The sequence below is a fragment of the Dama dama genome, chromosome 21 (assembly GCF_033118175.1).
Source record: "Dama dama isolate Ldn47 chromosome 21, ASM3311817v1, whole genome shotgun sequence".
Lineage (NCBI taxonomy): Eukaryota > Metazoa > Chordata > Mammalia > Artiodactyla > Cervidae > Dama > Dama dama.
The window spans coordinates 17,177,666-17,198,027 of record NC_083701.1 but is presented as its reverse complement, the minus strand read 5'-3'; the positions used below and the strand labels follow the sequence as shown (position 1 = coordinate 17,198,027).

At 38.0% G+C, this 20,362-nt stretch overlaps 1 protein-coding gene across 3 annotated transcripts in view; it reads left to right on the top strand.

The window, feature by feature from the left end:
• TBC1D31 (TBC1 domain family member 31) overlaps nt 1–20,362 on the top strand; it is a 62,532-nt gene that overhangs the window by 16,872 nt on the left and 25,298 nt on the right. For 2 of the 3 annotated variants that reach the window (XM_061123266.1, XM_061123267.1), the window contains exons 5-11: nt 2,530–2,681; nt 5,889–6,048; nt 8,429–8,629; nt 12,566–12,742; nt 17,659–17,738; nt 17,817–17,963; nt 18,305–18,438. In XM_061123266.1, coding sequence (XP_060979249.1) covers nt 2,530–2,681; nt 5,889–6,048; nt 8,429–8,629; nt 12,566–12,742; nt 17,659–17,738; nt 17,817–17,963; nt 18,305–18,438 — 1,051 coding nt within the window. Of the gene's footprint in view, nt 1–2,529; nt 2,682–5,888; nt 6,049–8,428; nt 8,630–12,565; nt 12,743–17,658; nt 17,739–17,816; nt 17,964–18,304; nt 18,439–20,362 lie in introns of those variants that run through there. The other variant, XM_061123268.1, reaches the window with a different exon arrangement.

Here is a 20,362-nt window from a genome sequence, read left to right as displayed (position 1 = left end):
TTAAAATTACAAATCTAGTAATGAATAATCATGTAGGCAATAATCTATCACAGCTATTCCTCAAAATAGCAGCTGATGCTCATTAACTTTTAAGCTTTTGCTTCTCCCAGTAGGAATAAACTTTATTACTTTTCTAGAAAAATACTGCTAATTATAATAAAAATTTCAAGACACTTTTTTTGACATCAGATTGGAAACTGTTTTAATGCATTCATTATAGATTGTAATGTATTCACTGAGTTCTTTGTGTAAGACCTTCATATTACAAATCTTAATATAATGGAACTGTTGGCAAAAGGCCTACCAGATTGTCTTTGATAAAGTGAGCCTAGGACAAAAATGAGGAGGAGCTAGATCAGGCAAGGGCCTCGGCATCTGATGTAGTTGAGCTAGCATCTTTTAGAGTCTTATAGCTTTAGTCCTTAGTAGATTGTTCTAATTAACCAGTATGTTCCATAGTACATTTTGTATGCATGCATGTATGTTTTTTAGCATTATTATCAAAAAAGAGATAATGTATTATATATAATAATATGTAAATATATATTTTTACAATTCCCTAAAATTTTTATAGTAATGTTTTAATGCATTAAAACTATATGTATATAATAACTGGATGACAATAATACAAATTAGTCACAAGGCTGCCATATTGCATGTGGAAGCTTTCTTGACCCATTATTTTTGTAACACTGGGGAAAGCCATGGTAGATGCAGTGTTGATCCTGCTTTTTTTCTGGACCTCTCTCTCACTACTGTGATGATGGTTACATCTAGATTCTGAATACTCAGAGACACTCTAGTCCAGTGTTAGAGACACTGAACACTTCATCCCCAAAGAATGTGTTAATAGCACTCCCTCTGACACCAGTGAAATTGTGAAGATGTCAGAATAAAAGGTAACAAATCCTTAAAGGTGCTCTGCCTCCTCTGAGTCCCTGCCCCTCTCTGTTTCCAACACAAAAACAGTCATATGTTTTAAAAATAATAAAGCTTGTAAAGACACAGCAGTAGACACAAGAAGATGTGTTCAAATATAAAGTGTTATAGTTAGTTCTAATGCAGTTAAGAAGGCTGATCTGGATAGAACCGAAGACCAGATACGTAGAACTCAACATAAACTGTTAAAGGTGAAGATGCATATACTATACAACTTAGTAAGAAAAAGGTTTATTCATTCATTTATTCAACAAAAAACTGTTGCGCACCTTTACTAAGTTCTAGTCATTGTGCTTGCCACAGACTACACAAGAATAAGCAAGACAGACAAGACTTCTGCCTGCTGTTGTTCAGAACCAACCAAGTATCTTCAGCTGGGAAGGGTGTTGCGTCTCTTGGGGTTCCATGCATGGGGTAGATTTCCTGTGGGCAGATGAGTGTATAAAGAAATCATAATTCTTCTGTGGTTCAGAGGAATAAAATAGAAGACCAAAGCTGTATTGAGGGGAAAATAAAGGAAAAAAAGAATAAATAGCTAGAGCTGTAACTAACTATTAGCTGTTTGCGGGAATTTATTTTGAGGGGATAGCTAGGAATGCTTGTCCTTAGGGTATTGAATTTTTTTCATGTTCTTTGCTTCCTTTCTTACCTCCCTCTGTGTGTTTTACACAGATGGCACACAAAGTTATATTTGAAGCCATTTAAACTTATGAGATAATATTGGTCAATTTTAATAAAAATGTTATATTATTGAAGTAAGCATTGCTTACTGCTTATGTAATAGAGAAATAGAAATTATGAGAATAAAATGACATTTTCAGCTTTTCCACCAATTTCAGTCTCAAGTGTACATTAAATAAATTGAATCTCTAATAAAATATGAGAATCCCTGCTAAAATATAAAATCTCTAACATCATGTATTTGTTTTCAAGTTTTTACTTTTGCAAATAATGCTTAGCAAACGTTTATACACATTTATCTTAAAGCATTTTGCTGTTTTTTTCCTCAAAGAATTAACCCTTAGAAGCAGACTGATTATTCAGAAGAATTATAAGACTGTTGAGACATATACAGTATCTTTAGTCAGTTTCTACTACCAGCAGGAGTGTATCACAGTTCCTTTTTCTGTAGTGTCACCAACATTTAATATTTTTAACACTTGGTTGTTAGTATTTAATAGTGTATATTAGTATATAACTTATAAATACACTATGTATATTTTGTGTATATGTTTGGTTTGTGTTTTGTGTAGTTTATGCATTATTTTAAAGTAAATTTGATACACATAAAATGGTATCTTATTTTCATTTGAATCTTTTATAAGGTTAAATATTTAAGAATTGTTAGTATTTTATGGATAAACTTGTCATTATAGTCACCTATTTTTTGTTTAAAGGAGTTTACCTTTTCTTTTACTTTATAATAGTATATAAAATATCAGTTTTATCCCCTGGCATGTATTGTAAATGTATATTCTCCAGTTTAAGAAAAAATAATTTTAAGAAAGAATTAACTACTTGTAAATTTTAAACTTAAAGAGGGTTAAATGATCCTTATATAAAGAATAACTATTTTTCCTTCCTTTTTAGGTTTTCTTTCTACCATTCAGTAATACCATCCTCAGCTGTTTTAAAGATAATTCCATCTTCGCCTGGGAATGTGATACTCTTGTTTGCAAATATCAATTGCCAGCTCCACCTGAAAGCTCTAATATATTATACAAAGTGTTTGCCGTGACCAGGTAATGTTCACTTTGAGACACTGAGGATTTTTATGAAATTTAACTTCCAGTGAAATTTTATGAATTTTCATTCAGTATTTTATTGTCATACGAGCAAAAGTTTCCTTTAAACTAAGATATGATCTCAGATATGGTATTAAGTTTTTTACTTATTGTACACAAAAATATAAAAAGCATATGAAATCCTAAGGCTGTGTACACTCATTAGCTATAATAAGCATCAACTAACAGCCACTCCTGTCTTGTCTGTAATTCTGCCTGTGCTCAGTCACGTACAACCCTTTGAGATCCCATAAACTGCCCGCCAGTCTCCTCTGTCCCTGGGGTTTTCCTGGCAAGAGTACTGGAGTGGATTGCCATTTCCCCCTCCAGGGGGTCTTCCCAACCCAGGGATCAAGCCTGTGTCTCCTGCCTTAGCAGGCAGACTCTTTACCACCGGCAACCGTCTACTACTTCTGTACTCTGTCGTCGTAAAACAAAGCCCAAGTGTATCATTTCATGCATAAATATTTCAGTGTGTATCCCTAAAGGATGGGACCCTTTTTGAAACACAACTGTGGTACTATCATTACACCTTTAAAAATTCGTAATACTATGTCTAATTATTATTCATAGTTCACGATTGGTCTAATGATCGTTTTTGTGGTTGGTTGTTCAAGTTAGGAACAAAATAAGGTTCACACGTGGCCTTGGTTGATATATTTCTCTTTATATTTTCTTTGCAGTTAATTTGTTAAAGAACTGGTCATTTGTCCTGTAGTTTTCTATATTCTAGATTCTGCTCTTTGCATCCCTGTGATGCTATTTAATGTGATCTTCTCTCATCTATATTTACTATAAACTGGTTATGTCATATTTCCTGTGAGTTGGAGGCTTGATCTGATCTGGTTTGATTTGGGAGCAAGAAGACATTGTAGGTGGTTGGTGTCCTTTCATCTGGAGGAATACAGAACTCTTCCTTGTGATGTTAATGGTCATTGGTGATCATCACCTAGATAGCCTGTGTTGCATTGGAGGTTAGCAAAAGGGAACTATCCTGTCTTTCCTTCTCCCTTATTAACCAGAACCTCCTCAAGAAAGAAACTTCCTCTCATCAATTCTTTGGTTACTTTGCTGTACAGTTAGTAAAGGAAAAGCAGGATAAAATGCTTGATTTCTTCCTCTTTAAAAAAGAAAACCTTTTTTCCCAAAATAATGGATTGGTTTATTGGCATATTCAGAGGTGGCCATTGAAGGTCTTTTGTCTTTAATCTTTGTAAACTCATGGATTTAAGCATAGTTGACCTGGTTTTACTTATTAAAATTATTATTCTTAGTGATGCTCCGGTTCTCTCATCTTTGACCAGTGAGATTATCTTCAGGTCGGCTCTGAACCCTCCTGATACAACCCCTTGTCTATGATGTGTGTGTGTTAGTCACTCAATCATGTCCGACTCTTTGCAACGCCGTGGTCTGGAGCCCAGCAGGCTCCTCTATCCATGGAATTCTCCAGGCAAGAATATTGTAGTGGGTTGGCATTCCCTTCTCCAGGGGATCTTCCTGACCCAGGGATCCCATGTCTCCTGTGTCTTTGCAGGCAGATTCTTGATCACTGAATGACTAGGGATGCCCTTTTCCAGGCTGCTGCATTATAATAGGTTTCTTAGTTGGTCTATTTTTATTTTTTATTTTTTTTATTTTTTGTTTTTTTCCTCTGTATCATTTTATTTTTTTTTCCCATTTACTTTTATTAGTTGGAGGCTGATTACTTTACAGTATTGTAGTGGTTTCTGCCATACATTGACATGAATCAGCCATGGATTTACATGTGTTCCCCATTCTGAACCCCCCTCCCACCTCCCTCCCCATCCCATCCCTCTGGGTCATCCCAGTGCACCAGCCCCAAGCACTTGTCTCATGCATCCAGCCTGGGCTCGTGATCTGTTTCACACTTGATAATATACATGTTTCGATGCTGTTCTCTCAGATCATCCCACCCTCACCTTCTCCCATAGAGTCCAAAAGTCTATTCTATACATCTGTGTCTCTTTTTCTGTCTTGCACATAGGGTTATCGTGTCTTGCGTATAGGGTTATCGTGGTCTATTTTTAATCTCATTTCCTAAAGTCAGTCTCTGCAAAGCAGCTAGGGTGCTTCTTAAATCATCAAGTCATTTCCCTATTGAACTCCCTTGAAAGGCTTTCCATTGCTCTTAGGAAAATCCAACTCCCCGCCATATCCCCTGAGGTCTTTCGTCCTCTGGTCTTGGCTTCCCTCCCTTTTCTCATCTTATTTCCTTCCCCATCTAATTTAAGTGTTCAGCCACACTCAAATATTGCTTCTCATTCTTCCTTATATACTAACCTTATTCCTGTCTCAACATTTTTGTATTAGCCAGTCAGCAATACTGACAAGCATGGAATTCTTCCTCCAGGTCACCCTGTGACCCATTCACATCATTCTTGCAGTAGATCTTCCTCCTTCCCCAGCTCTGTAACATCACCTATTTAAATGAATAAACATTAAGAATTAATTTCCTCAGAGGTGCTAGCCACATGTTAGTTCCCTGGTGGCTCAGAGGGTAAAGCGTTTGCCTGCAAGACGAGAGACCTCGGTTCTATCCCTGGGTCGGGAAGATCCCCTGGAGAAGGAAATGGCAACCCACTCCAGTACTCTTGCCTGGAGAATCCCGTGGACGGAGGAGTCTGGTAGGCTGCAGCCCATGGGGTCGTAAAGAGTCGGACACGACTGAGTGATTTCACTTTCACTTTGAATCACATGTGGCTAATAGTGACTATTTTGGTTCTTACTGTTTGGGTTTTTGTTTATTTATTTTTGGCTGCACTTGGTCTTTTCTGCTGGGCTCAGGCTTTCCCTCGTTGTGGTGAGTCGGGGCCACTCTTCCTTGCAGTGCGCAAGCTTCTCATTGTGGTGGGTTCTCCTGTTGTGACATGTGGGCCCAGCAGTTGTGGCTGTCAGGCTCTAGAGCGAGGGCTCAATAGTTGTAGCACATGGGCTTGGTGGCCCACAGCGTGTGGAATCTTCCCCGATCAGGGATGGAACCTGTGGCCTCTGCATCAGATTCTTATCCACCGTACCACCAGGGAAGTCCAGTAGTGACTTTTTTGGACAGCATAGATGAGAACATTTCCATCATGATACTGGATCAGGTTGGACAGTGCTGCTGTAAATAATTCATCCAGTCTTACAAACCTGTTTGTTCTGCAGGGATGGCCGAATCCTGGCTGCAGGGGGCAAATCAAATCATATTCATTTGTGGTGCTTGGAAGCTAAACAGCTATTTAGAATTATCCAGATGCCCACCAAAGTTCGTGCCATCCGCCATCTGGAATTTCTTCCTGATAGTTTTGATGCTGGTTCTAATCAGGTTAGTAACGTAGTACTTTTTTGGAAAAATCATATCAATTTCTGCACTATATTAGTTCTCTTATTTAACTTGTGGCAGCCTGATTGTTTCAAGTATTTAAAATTGCCAAAAATTTGTTAAGAGTCTAAAACTGAAAAAATGGAAACATCTTAGGATGTATATATTAATGATAATTTACCCTTTTCCCTAAAATTGGCATACTTTATGTCATACTCTGGTTTACAGGGTGATAAAGTGTGTTATTTTTTATTTGATCCTTAAAGAATTCTTTGAGCATAGGCAGGGAATGTTTCACAGACTGTGACATCAAACTAGGTGACTTGTCAACACTGCTGTTAGTTACAAGGATTAAAAGTAGGACCAGAACGGAAATTTTCTTGCTTTTTTGTTGTGCTGTGTTTTATCTACCGTAACAGGTTGCCTCAAGCCTATGAAACGTGTTTTCATTCTATTTAGCCTTAGTTTACAAAGTGCTCCCCTTCCACACACCCTTTTTCTTTTTAATAGTTGGGCAATTGAACCTTAACTTCTTTATTTTAAATTATCTTGGGTCTTGCCATTAACAAATTTTATATGTGTGTGTTTTATGTATATATGTATGATGTATGTGTGTGTATATTTATCATATCTGTTTTAAGTTTTTTGAGTAGATAATGCTTTCACACGGTTGAAAATGTAAGAAAAAAAAAAGGCATAAAGTGAACTCTTACTTTTCTCTCTCATTTGCCCAGTTACTCACTCTCTAAAAACCACTGCTGTTATATAATCTTATGTTTTTCCCATTTTGCATTTTTTTTCTTTACTTAGTTTACCTTGAAGATTATCCTATATCAGTACAAAACTTCATTCTTTTGTACAGCTGTATAAATTTTTTTAACCAGTCCTTTATTATTGGGCACTCAACCTGTTTTTAGTTCTTTTCTAGCACAAATAATACTGCACTGCATCACTTTTGCACATGTCACTTCACACATCCTATCTGAAGGGTAAAATAAAATCCCAGAGTTAAATACTGGTACCAGCATTATGTGCATCTGTAGGTTTGATAGATCTTGCCAAATTGCCTTCCAGAGAAGTTGCATCAACTGAATGACGGGATTCCTACCATCTGATCAACAGAAAGCTTGCTTTTTAGATTGTCACCTTCAAATTGCCTCCACCTACCTCCAAACTGTAGTCTTTCACATAACAAGGGATGTCAGTGTTTCACAAAATCATCTGGTGACACTGCCTACCAGCCCCTGGCCCTGGGGAAAGAACCTGTAGACGAAGCAGTGGAGGGATTTATTGTTTTGTGCGTTTAAGCTTTTTTAGTATGTGTTTTTAATTTTTCAAGTTTGTATGGGTTACAGCTATTTTTTTTCCCCCTTAAGACTAGCTTCCTTCGGACTTCCCCCCGCCCCAACATGGTCCTTTTTTGCAGCTCACAGACTTTCTCCCTCCACAACCCAAATACTGGTTACAACAGCGAGGTCACAGGTTTGGGTGGGTTTTGACAGGACAGCTGTCAGCTCTGCTCAAGCTGAGGATGGAGAAGGGAAACAAGCCCTCCACCCTCCCCACTCTGCCGCCAGCGTGGGGTCACAGTGAAGAACTGTAGTCCTCTCTGCTTCCCCTGGAGGGATCGGTAGAGACAGGCCTGCCTGTGGGAAGGGAAGAGTCTCAGTTGACCTTGCTGTAGTCTCCCAGGATAGGCTCCTTACTGGTTCCGGTTAGGGCCAGGCTTATCTGGACCTGAACTGGGCAAATCTGCATGAGCCATGATTAGGGATTTTAAATAAACATCATGGCTCTCTGCGAGTATGGTCTCCTCCGATTTTCCTCCAGCCCACCACTGCATGCCCCCCCCAAGAGAGAACATATGTAAATACACACATGTGTATGTGTGTAGTTTGACTTTTTAAAATTGAGGTGTAATTGACATAGAACATGTTAGTTTTGGGGCTTCCCTCATAGCTCAGGAAGACCCTGGTTCAATTCCTGGGTTGGGAAGATCCACTGGAGAAGGGATAGGCTACCCACTCCAATATTCGTGGGCTTCCCTTGTGGCTCAGCTGGTAAAGAATCTGCCTGCAATGTGGGAGACCTGGGTTCCATCCCTGGGTCGGGAAGATTCCCCTGGAGAAGGGAAAGGTTACCCACTCCAGTATTCTGGCCTGGAGAATTCCATGGACTGTATAGTCCATGGGGTCACAAAGAGTCAGACAGGACTGAGCAACCTTCACTTTCATTTTCATGTCAGTTTCAGGTGTATAACATGATGACTTAGTATTTGTATGTATATACTGTAAAATGATCACCATAATAAGTCAAGTTAACATCTGAGACTTTTGAATTTTAAATGTGTTTTAGGAACTCACATGTTTCTCTCTACTCTTAGGTTCTTGGAGTGCTAAGTCAGGATGGTATTATGAGATTTATTAATATACAGACTTGTAAACTTCTCTTTGAAATTGGAAGCCTTGATGACGGAATTAGCTCATCAGTAATTAGCCCACATGGACGGTACATTGCATCTATTATGGAAAATGGCAGTCTGAACATATACTCAGTTCAGACTTTAACGAAAGAAATAAATAAGGTATGTTATCAAGTAAGCTTCCCTTCTTTCTGTTAAGATTTAAAAGTTTTATCATCAAAAATAAAAGCTCTAAAATAAAATAAAATAAAATAAAAGCTCTGTTACAATTTTTTAACTTCTTTGCACCATTATCCCTTTTTCTGGATATGTTTTTTTCGCTCTTACTCCCAAAGCCACATCTCCAGACTTTGCAACCTATGCTCCATTCTTAAACTGCTGCCTTTGTCAAAGGCCTCTGTTTTGTTGTCCTCGTCCGATTTGAGGTACCCTTCTGATCTGCTTCCGGAAAAAGGTCTGCAATCCCGGTCTGTTCATTTTTTTCTCTTTCTTCCCATCTTGCATGCTGGACACCTTGGAGCACCTATGACTGTGTCTATTCCTGTTTCCCGCATCGAGTCAATACCAAGTCATGTACTCCTTGAATCTGAAACATCTGTACGTGGCCCACCTGTTCGCCATCTCGGCCATCCTTGTATTGGTGCTCACTGACTGCTCTCCAATAATAGTAATCTCAATAAATATACCTGAACTCAGAGCCCTCGGTGCCTGCTCCTCCTCATCAATCATCTTCCACCTGCCGTTTTTCTAAAATAAGACTTTCATCATCTGAAACAATGCTGTTCTCGTGGCCTCCTTCCCTTTGCCTGTTGCATTAAGTCCAGACTCTTCTGCCTGCCTCTCAAGGTCATCTCTATTCTTGTCTGTCTACCTAGTATTTCCCCGTGCTTTCAGCTTCTCTTACTGTCCCTTGTAGACACCGTGCGCATTTCTGCATCTGTTGTTACACTACACATTTCATCTGAAATATACTTCCTACTTCTCTTAAGGTAATCTAGAATTTCTCCGGTTTGTTGCATCAAATAACAAAGCAAGTTTTACCTTAGATTGTTTCCTTCTCTTTTCTGGGGTGGTTGTTGCGGGGGTCGGGGGTTCTTTTTAAAAAGAAATGATTCATTTTTAACTGGAGGATAATTGCTTTACAATGTTGTGTTGGTTTCTGCCACACATCAACATGAATCAGCCATAGATATGCCTATGTCCCCTCCCTCCCACCCCTCTAGGATGGCACAGAGCCTGGGTTGAGCTCCCCGTGTCATATAGTAAATTCCCACTGGCTACTTTACACATGGTAATGCATATGTTTCAGTGCTATTCTCTCAGTTTGTCCCACCCTCTCCTTTCCCCACTGTGTCCACAAGTCCTTCTCTATGTCTGCGTCTCTATTGCTGCCCTACAAATGAATTCATCAGTAAGAAGTTCTTATTACAGAGAAAAGCCAAAAGATATACAGATAAGCAAATAATTCAATAAGTCTAACCATTCTCAGATGATTTTGAAATGTATGCCTACCAAGTATTTTTTTTCTATGCATGTAAATGTATACAGTCAACCTGTATATTCACAGATTCCATTTGTGAATGTGTCTGCTGGTGAAATTCAGTATTCACTAACTCAGTGTTGTGGCAACTCTGTAAAACATAACTACTGCGAATAATGAGAATTGTGTGTGTGTGTCGTGTACACATGTCAATACATTTTCTTTAAACATGGAATTATACTCTACTGTTCTTGCAGACTTAAAAAATTTTAATAACATTATTTGCACTTAATGAGAGTTATTAACCTAGCTGAATATATAAGAGCTAGATAAATGTTATTAACAGAAATAGAGATCCGAGAAAAACCAAGATAAGCATGTCATTGGCTTCCTCTCTGTTATTTGTTAAGCAAATTGAGATCAGATTGATGAAAAGCTAGCTCATAACAGAAGTAGGATAATTTTTTTGACACATTACCGACACCACCAGTGTCTCTATGGCTATTCCAGGCTTACAAAATGCCCAGGTTTATACAAAATTTATTAACCATGTCCCATTCCTTCAAGCCCTATTTTCTTGCCATTGAAGAATTTCTGGTAGTCTGCTGATAATAAGTAAGCTAATTCCTATTTCTATGCTGCAGTTTCAACACTCCTGAGGTGTGGCAATTCAGGTCATATCTCAGGTTTCAACTTTTGGGAGATTCTGTCATGCAAGGACTATGAAAAATGTGGCACTAGAATTAGTATTTTGATAATGATTTAGAAGAATGCGCTGAGGTTAGAAGATAGTTCAAGGGTATTAAAGATGGGTAGTATTCAGAAGTCAGACCACTATTAATTACATTTCATAGACAAAGAATTGAATCATTGAGTAAGTAGTCACTGTACTTTTTCTTTGGTCAGAGCTATTGCTACTATATTTTGCATTATTCTTATATTCTTTCAAATGTGAATAAATAATAATGCATCCCAGAAAACCACTATTTAAATAAAAAACCCTACTGATACAGTTAAAACTTTAAATACTTCTCCTAATAATTTTAAAACAAAAGTACAATAGCAGTGCCATATATATTATTTTCATTACCTACTCTTATACACTTCACATATGTTACATACTGCAGTTGACAATAGGGAATGTTTTCCTGGTCTCCTGTCATAGGTGCAAATTTCAAAAGCAAGGGGCTTCCCAGGTGGCTCAGTGGTAAAGAATCCGCCTCCCAGTGCAGGAGACACTGGTTTGATTCCTGGTTCGGGAAGATCTCCTGGAGAAAGAAATGGCAACCCACTCCAGGATTATTGCCAGGAAAAATCCCATGGACAGAGGAGCCTGGTGGGCTACAGTCCATGGGCTCATAAAAAGAGTCAAACACAACTTAGCAACTAAGTGAGCAACTGCTGCTCTTTCAAAAGCAGAAGTCCTGAACCTTTGAAGGCAACATGGGAAAAAGTTTTGTTTGAAACCTCAAAGTAGTCTTTTTATAGTCTGTTATTTAAAAAGAGTCAGAATGCTTGCCTTGTTCTACTTATTTCTTTTGGGGGTGAGGGAGGAGGAGGTCAAAAAAGTTTGGTTTCTGTGTCAAAGAGCTTTCCCAAAGAGTGGTGATTCATTTCCATTGTACATCATCATGGAAGCACACTGTTCTGGCTTTCATGACAGCTTGATTCAAGGTGATGCATATGATTTGTGGTTTTTGGAAATCTAATATGTTCGTTTGGACTTCTGGGATTTTCCTTGTGTCCTCATATAAGAGGCATTGCCACTTTGACTTCAAGAAAAAATTATTTAAAAAACACAAATCCATCTGTCATTGCTCTGGGTCTGGGCTAATTACTTAGGAAACACTCAGCCATAATGGTCTCAAACATTTAAACACCCTGTGAAAGTCATTGTACTTTAATCATGTTTAGAACTGAGAAAACCAGGGGTACTTTACCTGCTTATTTCCTTTGAACAAGGATGATCGTTTTATTTCAAAGTGTTATTCATAAAGGAAATGTCTTAGTCAAGTAAGTTGAAGTTGTTGGAGGCTTATCTTCCTATTTGATAAGCCCCATCACAGTGAGGGTTTGGCGTCTGAGTTGTGCCGTCTGCATGGCCTCTGAAGCTGTTGATGCACCGAGGGACTGACAGCCATCACCATGTAAGTTAGAGAATGGAACCAAGGACAGAGGCAGGGGTGCTGTGCTTGCAGAGGAAAGTTACGTGACAGTTTCCCTCAAAGAAATTTCACTGGAGCCCAAAGAATACTAGGGTGCTTCTGTCAGCCTTTTAGAGGGCCATGGGCTACAGATTACTACTGTTCTGTGAGCTTTTATTGTGCAGGTATAAAAGATGGATTGACACTGTGTGACTTAAGGCCAGCTTTCAAGCAATCATTCAATTCTATTTATCTTTGTTAACCAAGATCTTTTATTGTGTTCCTCAAGGGAATTTGGCAGAAATTTGCTTTGACTCATTAGTCAGCAAGGAAACATTCTTGGACACTTTATTTATACTTTTTGTATCAAGGCACAGTATTAAATGGTCCTGACCAAAATAAAATTTTTAAATACTATGTTTGCAGGTCTGTTTTCTAAAGATAGCCACTGGATTTTTTTTCCCTCCTTTTTAGCCACCTCCTCCTTTAGTGAAAGTGATTGAGGATTTGCCTAAGAAGAAAGGGAATTCTGGTGATCTTAAGGTGAAAGTGACATCAGGAAGAGTACAGCGGCCGGCGAAATCAAGGGAAAGCAAAATACAGACCAGAATATTGAAACAAGACCTGACTGGTAGTTTTGAAAAGAAAGAGGTAAGAATATATTAAACTTTTCATTTGTCATGACTGCTGTAAACAGGTCTCATGATTCCTAGTCCATCATCGTTCTTCCTTAAGAATTAAAAGGAAAATTTTAGAAAAGCAGCCAGTTGTAACTGAAATTATAACATGCTTTTTAAAACTTTAATATAAAATTTAAAAGCCTTTTTAATATAAAATTAATGCATACTTTTTTTTTTAAGTCAAACAGTATAGAATTTCACTGTCCAATATGGTAGCCACTAGTCACAAGTGGCTGGTCTGATTTGAAATGTGTATGTGTGAAGTACACATCAGATACTGAAATTTTATTATGAGCAAAAGAAAGTAAAATATTTTAAAAATTGAAGTATAGCTCATTTACAGTTTTAGTACAAAATAGTGATTCAGTATTTTTATAGATTATACTCCATTTAAAGCTATTGTAAAATATTAGCTATATTCTCTGTGCTGTATATCTTGTTATATATCTATACTATTATATATATAACAAGCTTATTATATATAGTAGTTTGTACTTAATTTCCTACCCCTAAAGAAGGAAAAGCATCATATTAATTAATAATACTATGCTGATTGTGTTTGCAAATGATAACATTTTTATTGCATTGGGTTAAATTATTAAATTTGATTTTTACCTTCTGCTTGTGACTTTTTTAACATGGCTCCTAGAAAACTTAAAATCACATTTGCCTCCTGGATTAACAGTTATCTGGCAGAGAAGGCTGTAAAGGGACAAAACCCAAAAGTATACTTCTCTTTCTCTCTGTGCCCTAGCCCACTCTTCATTGCACTCCCTAGAGGTAATCATCGTTAATAACTGTTCATCTTTCAGAAGTTTTCTGTGTATAAATATATACATATATATCTGTATCTGTTACCTTTAAATTTTTTAAAATAAATGGAGTCATACTATATTACTGTCTTATAACTTGCTCTTATCATTTAATAGATTGACTATTTATATTAGTGCAGGTAGTGCTACAGCAGTTAAAAATATTTGCGTAGTATTGCATTTATGGATATACATTAATTTATCTCACTAGAACTCTGCTCACTGGCATTTAGGCTGTAATATTAGTCTTCTGTTAATATATTCTGTGATGCAGTGGCTATTCTTTGAACATTTGCACAAACATGTCTGTAGAAGAATTTTTAAGTAAGAGCATAAGCATAAAAATTTTCATAATAGCCAAATTGTTCTTCAGAATTTGTGTGTGTGTGTGTGATTTCTTCAAGAAAAAATTAGAAGCTACCAAAATGTCCACCATTAGGTAACTAATCAATATAAATTATGGTAGAGCTTTATAATAGAAATCTAAGAATGTGTAAGAGGAAAGGGAACTGGTTGTAGTATGTTAAATATAAAAAGCAAGCTACAAGAACTATATGTTTGGTTATCTGTGTGCTTAGTCACTCAGTCGTGTCCGACTCTGTGACCCCATGGACTGTGGCCCACCAGGCTCCTCTGTCTATGGGGATTCTCGAGGCCAGGATACTGGAATGGGTTGCCATGCCCTCCTCCAGGGGATCTTCCCAACCCAGAGGCTGAACCCAGGTCTCCCACATTGCAGGCCAATTCTTTACCATCTTAGCCACTTTTAAAAAGATAGGGGTACTTATGTATTATTTTAAAAACTCTATAGGAAAGACTGAGTTACTAATAGAATTACCTATTTCAGTCAGTTTTATTATCTTCTTTATAGGTTTTATTTTTGTATTTTCCTTATTTTCTGGAATTAAAGGAAAATATCAACAATAGAGAAACTGCTAGCATTTTCAGGACCTTTTAAAACTTTTTACTGACAGTAAATCAGTCACATACATATAAATGGAGAGCTCAGTACATTTTTACAGACTGAATACACCTGCTCTGTCAGCACCCAGATCAAAAAATGGAGCCTTTCCCAGCACCCTCAAAGGCCCTCTGCTGCTCCCTTCCAAGCACTTCGCCCCTTACCCCAAGGATAACTGTCTCCTGTCTTTTAATACCTTAGATTAGTTCTGCCCCTTTTGTGCTTATGTTCATTGGATCATTTAGTTGGTACTCTTTTGTGTCTGGCTTCTTTCATGTGTCGTATCTGAGAGATCCATGTGGTCACAATTCTATATCTGTATAGAATTCCCTGGTATGAATAAGCCATGCTTTTATCCATTCTGCTATTGGTTGGCATCTGAGTAGTTTTCTAGGTTTTTTTTGCTGTTAGAAACAGTGTTACTGTGAACATTCTAGTGCATCTTTGGTGAACATAAGGATGTGTCTCTTGTTGGGTATAAACCTAGGAATGGAATTACGGGCTTATGGGCTGTGCATATGTTCAGCTTTAGTAAATACTGTCAGAGTTTCCCAGGTGGTTGATCTAAACAATCCATATTCTCACCATGAGGTATTTAAGGGTTCTAGTCGCTTCACGTTCTTACCAACTGTTGGTGTTTTTCACATTAATTTTGACAGCTTTTCTCCTATAAGCAGTTTTAAAAAGTGAAGCTTGCATCAAAAGAGGAGTGTGTAAAGTGTTGTCTACCGGGGAAATTCAGTAGAAACTCAGTGCTCAGGGCTTTCACTGGAGGCTGGTTATAGGCACGCCCTGTGTAGTTCATTGCAAAACTCCACATGAGGACTCCACACGGAAAGCAGTGGTCGGCTTAAACCACACTGTACAGGTTAGGCACAGTGAGCTGCTCCCACTGGTTCTGAGGAGGGTGGAAACGTCCTGAAAACCCAGGTATACGGACACAGACCAGGGCCAACCTGTAGGCCTTTGTAAGGGTAGCAGTCTCAGACCTGCCACATGAAATCTCTTCTGGACATACTCATATCCACGTTAAGAAATAGAGTGTTATCAGTAGCTTTGGAGTCCCCTCTGTGCTTGTCCCCCATCACATGTTAATCTCTGTCCCACAGACGTAACCATTATCCCCACTTCTGCATTAATTATGTCCTTGGTTTTCTTTGTAGTTTTATCACTTCTACAGTGTAGCCCTAAACAAAATATTGCCTAGTTTTAAAAAACTTAAGTAGCAGGCTCAAAGCTAGCTGTGTAAAGAATGGGGGATATTAACCCTCTGAGTTGAATGCACTAGTGCGAAAAGGAGCTGAATGGTATATCTGAGACATAGTCTGGCTTGAGCTTTCCTGAGAGTTTACAGGAGCCTTTCCTGGGAAAATTAGCGGGCACGGTCGTGACTGACTTCTGGGAAGTAGAAGTGACACCACAGTGAGGGCATCTGGCCGCACTTGGTCTGGATTACAGGTGGAAGGCCCACAGAAATGTGTCAGAGAGCAGGCGGCTTCTAAAAACCCGTGTGTGTGTGCTAAGGCACTTCAGTCGTGCCCGACTCTGGACTGTAGCCTGCCAGGCTCCTCTGTCCTCAGGATTCTCCAGACAAGAATACTGGAGTGAGTTGCTATGACCTCCTCCAGGGGATCTTCCTGACCCAGAGACCAAACCCAAGTCTCTTGCGTCTCCTGCATTAGCAGGCAGGCTCTTTACCACTAGCACCACCTTGGAAACCCTTAGCCAGCTCTAAATGGTGGGTCAGAGTAGGTCCCTTCTGTGGGTGAAATGCATGTGCTCAGCTAATCATGGCTTCAGGACACAGAAAGGAATTAGGGACTTCATCAGCTCATGGTTGAGACAAGAGTGGATGAAACTCAGGCCAGTTCATCTGGGCGTCTGTCCTTTGTTTAAAGAGGCTTCAATGGCAGCAGGTGTCTTGGCGATGACAGCAGTGAATGTGTCTCTTTCGTGGATCGTGTTGCTCCAGTCTGGGCTGCTTGCCCTCGACGTCTGGTCCGTGGCTCCCAAATGGAGAATCTTCATTCACTGTCATCTCAGGCTGTCCCTCACCTCCCTCTTACACTGGATTACCTGTTTCTTATGGTAAAAAGTACACTGAACTAAGTCAGAAAATCTGGGTTTGAGTCTTGAACTAACACTTAACAGATCTGTGACCTTGAGCAAGTTGGGGAGCTTCTACTGACCTTTCCATTTCCTCAAAGAAAGAAAGCCAGAAGGTCTCTTGTGCTTTGTATAATTAGGCTTAAACGAGATACTCTATACATATGGGTTTATAATTCTTAAATCTACAGAATATTTTCCCATTAAGATAAAAATTGAATTAAAAATAAAAGTGAAAAGAGAGCAGGAGAAGGAGGAAGATATTAGAATGCACTGTTCTTGCTACAGGGATTAACAAATGGCAGCCCATGGACCCAAGCTTAGCTTGGGTGCTGGGACCCCTGGCTGCTCAAGCTAAGGATGAAGTGGAAGTTGCTCAGTCGTGTCTGACTCTTTGAAACGCTATGGACTACACAGTCCATGAAATTCTCTAGGCTAGAATACTGGAGTGAGTAGCCTTTCCCTTCTCCAGGAGATCTTTCCAACCCAGGGATCGAACCCAGGTCTCCCACATTGCAGGCAGATTCTTTACCAGCTGAGCCACAAGGGAAGCCCAAGAATACTGGAGTGGGTAGCCTATCCCTTTTCCAGTGGATCTTCTCGACCTAGGAATCGAACCAGAGTCTCCTGCATTGCAGGCGGATTCTTTACCAACTGAGCTAACAGGGAAGCGCAGCTAAGAATGATTTTTACATAATTAAATGGTTGCATTTTAAATGATTATATAAGCATCTATATAAGTGTCTATATAATATCCTTGATTTTGCCTTTTGACCTGAAACCTAAAATATTTACTCTCTGTTGACAGAAAAAGTTGGTCAGACCCTATAATAGGGTAAATAATATGTCATAAACTTTATGTGCTGTGTATATACACACTCAGGAGAGAGAAAGATTTTGTGTGTGTGGAGAGAGTCCCATGATATAAAATATTTTTTACTGTGTATTGTGTTCTAAAGTTAGAAAGCCACAGTGGACTTATTGATACTATTTTTTCTCTCTTTATAGAATGAGTTGTCAGATGGATTAAACAAAAAGCGTTTACAAATCTTATTAAAAGGCTATGGTGAATTTCCAACGAAATACAGGTAAAATTTAAATCCTTACATGTTAAATCAGTCTTATCCCCCCAGTTTTTCTTGGTTAAAACTATGTTTTAATTTCAGAATGTTCATTTGGCGCTCACTGCTACAGCTGCCTGAAAATCATACAGCATTTAGTAACCTTATAGATAAAGGCATTCATGTGGCATTTCTCAACCTTCAGAAGAAATACCCCATCAAAAGCAGGAAGCTACTCAGGGTATTACAGAGGTATGTTCAGTATTTTGCAGCAATGTGTATCTCCCCCAAGGTACTTATTAATTACAAATGGAGAAAATGGTGATTTATAGTAGAGAAACTTAGCAGACACCTTCTTAACCAAGTAATCAAATTTAAAATTACCAGTAATAAAAATCTTACCTATGTATTATTGCACATCACTTTTCTGGTATTCTTGCCAAGAGTTTATATCCTCAGTCTCATTGTGGGAAAACAGGCAAATCCAAGTTTCACCAAATTTACCTTCTGTATTGTCTTTTGTAATCTGAATATATTATTTAGTCAAATTTTAACAAGCTTTTCTGGTCTTTATTTCCTTATTTTATTCACAGAACCCTCTCTGCATTAGCTCACTGGTCCACCATTTTTAGTGACACACCATATCTTCCACTTCTGGCATTTCCATTTGTAAAATTATTCCAGAACAACCAGCTCATCTGTTTTGAAGTTGTTGCTACGCTTATAAGTAAGTAAAAAATGAAACCAAGAGTAGATACTTGTACCATTTCCTGGTATCTTTTCATCTTTGCAATGTTTAACAATTCTAGTATGAGACAGACCTAGAGCATAAAATGGACAGTTTGGACATTAACACATAAATAAACCTTTTTACTTAAATAAAATTTAGATGGTTGCATTTTAGATGATACTGTTACAGGCTAGATTTTGTTAGTAAGAAGGAAGCAGGTGCTTCACTAATTGAAAGTCAGTTATTGTTCAGAAGAGTGCAGTAAGTGTGTGAAGCATTCCGCACACGATGCCTGACTTGGCCGGTGTTGACGTTACCCCATTCTCATCGTCCTTTGGTTATTACCTCTACTGACAACTCTGTGTATCGGGTACCATTCTCAGTGTTTTGCCTTTATTAACTCACTTAACTCTTACAGGACTCCTGTGAGGTAGGTATTACTCATTATTATCTCCTCTTTGGAGATGAAAAGGGCTTGAGCTCCATGATGAGGTTAATGGTAGAATAGGAATTTGAACCCAGGCAGTCAGAACCTATAGCTTGTATTCCCGTATGTTTACTGCTTCATCATTATCTAGTAATACACTAAAAAAGTGAGTCATTTTTTTTATATAAGTAAGATCAGGTCAACTAAATGGTTAATAAACTGGATCCAAGTTAAACCAAGTCTGGTTTAACAAAAATAACCAATTTTATATGTATTTTTGTTGTACAAAGGAGATAAGCACTCAGCTATAACAATAAAATTCTGAAAAGTAGAAATTAAAAGTTCCCAGCATACATCTTGTGAGTTTTTAGTATATTTCTCTTGACAGTTTTTCGTTTATTTTATTATGTTGTATTTGCTTTAATAAATTTTTACCCATCATTGGAGAAAATAAAGGAAAATTTACAAAAGAAAAGTTATGAATATTCCTCTTCCTTAGAGAGTCTTGATAATATATTCGTGAATATAAGAGCATTTTCCCCAAATCACTAAATGTCTTCTAAAATATAATTTCTTGCCTATATATAGTATTTCCTCTTATAGGTATACCATAAAGTGTATCCCCCAACTGTTAGACTTTTAGGGGGTTATTTTTATAATTATACTACTTCTATTTAATGCATTATATATATTTCTCTTATTTGTGTAAACTTTCTAGACATTTTATCCTGTATTGTAATATTCCGTAATGTACATGTTCTAGTTTAATCTTTTACTGTTGGACATTTAGGTTGTTTCTAATTTTTATGTATTAAAAATAACAATTTTGTGACTAGCTTCAAGCTCATAAATTTATAATAATTTCCTTTGGGTTGAGCCCCAGGATGGTATTATAAAATATGAATATTCTAATTGATTCTGCAAAGAGGTTGTACTAGTTTGCCCTGCCAATAACACTGAGAGTTTTAAAAGGAAAACAAAAGACAGACAGTCCAGTTTGAAATTGGACAAGGACCTGAACAGACATTTCTCCATAGAAGATGTACAATGGCTAGTGAGCCCATGAAAAAATGCTCAGGATCATTAGTCATTAGAAAAATGCAAATCAAAACCATGCAAGACACCACTTCACACCTACTAGGATGGCTGTAATCTTGAAAAAGAAAATAACGAGTGTTGGCATGGATGTGGAAAAATTGTAACCCTTCATACTTTGCTGATAGAAATGTAAAATGGTGCAGTCACTGGAAAACAGTTTGGTGGTTCCTCAGAAAGTTACATATAGAATTTCTGTATAACCCCGCAATGGTACTCCTAGGGATATCCCCCCAAGAACGGAAAACAGAGACTCAAGTATATGCTTGTGTATGAATGTTTGGCAGCATTAGTCTTAAATAGCCAAAAGATAGGTATAACCCAAGTGTCTATTAATGGATGAACCATATGTGTGTATATGCGAGCTTCCCTGGTAACTTAGCTGGTAAAGAATCCACC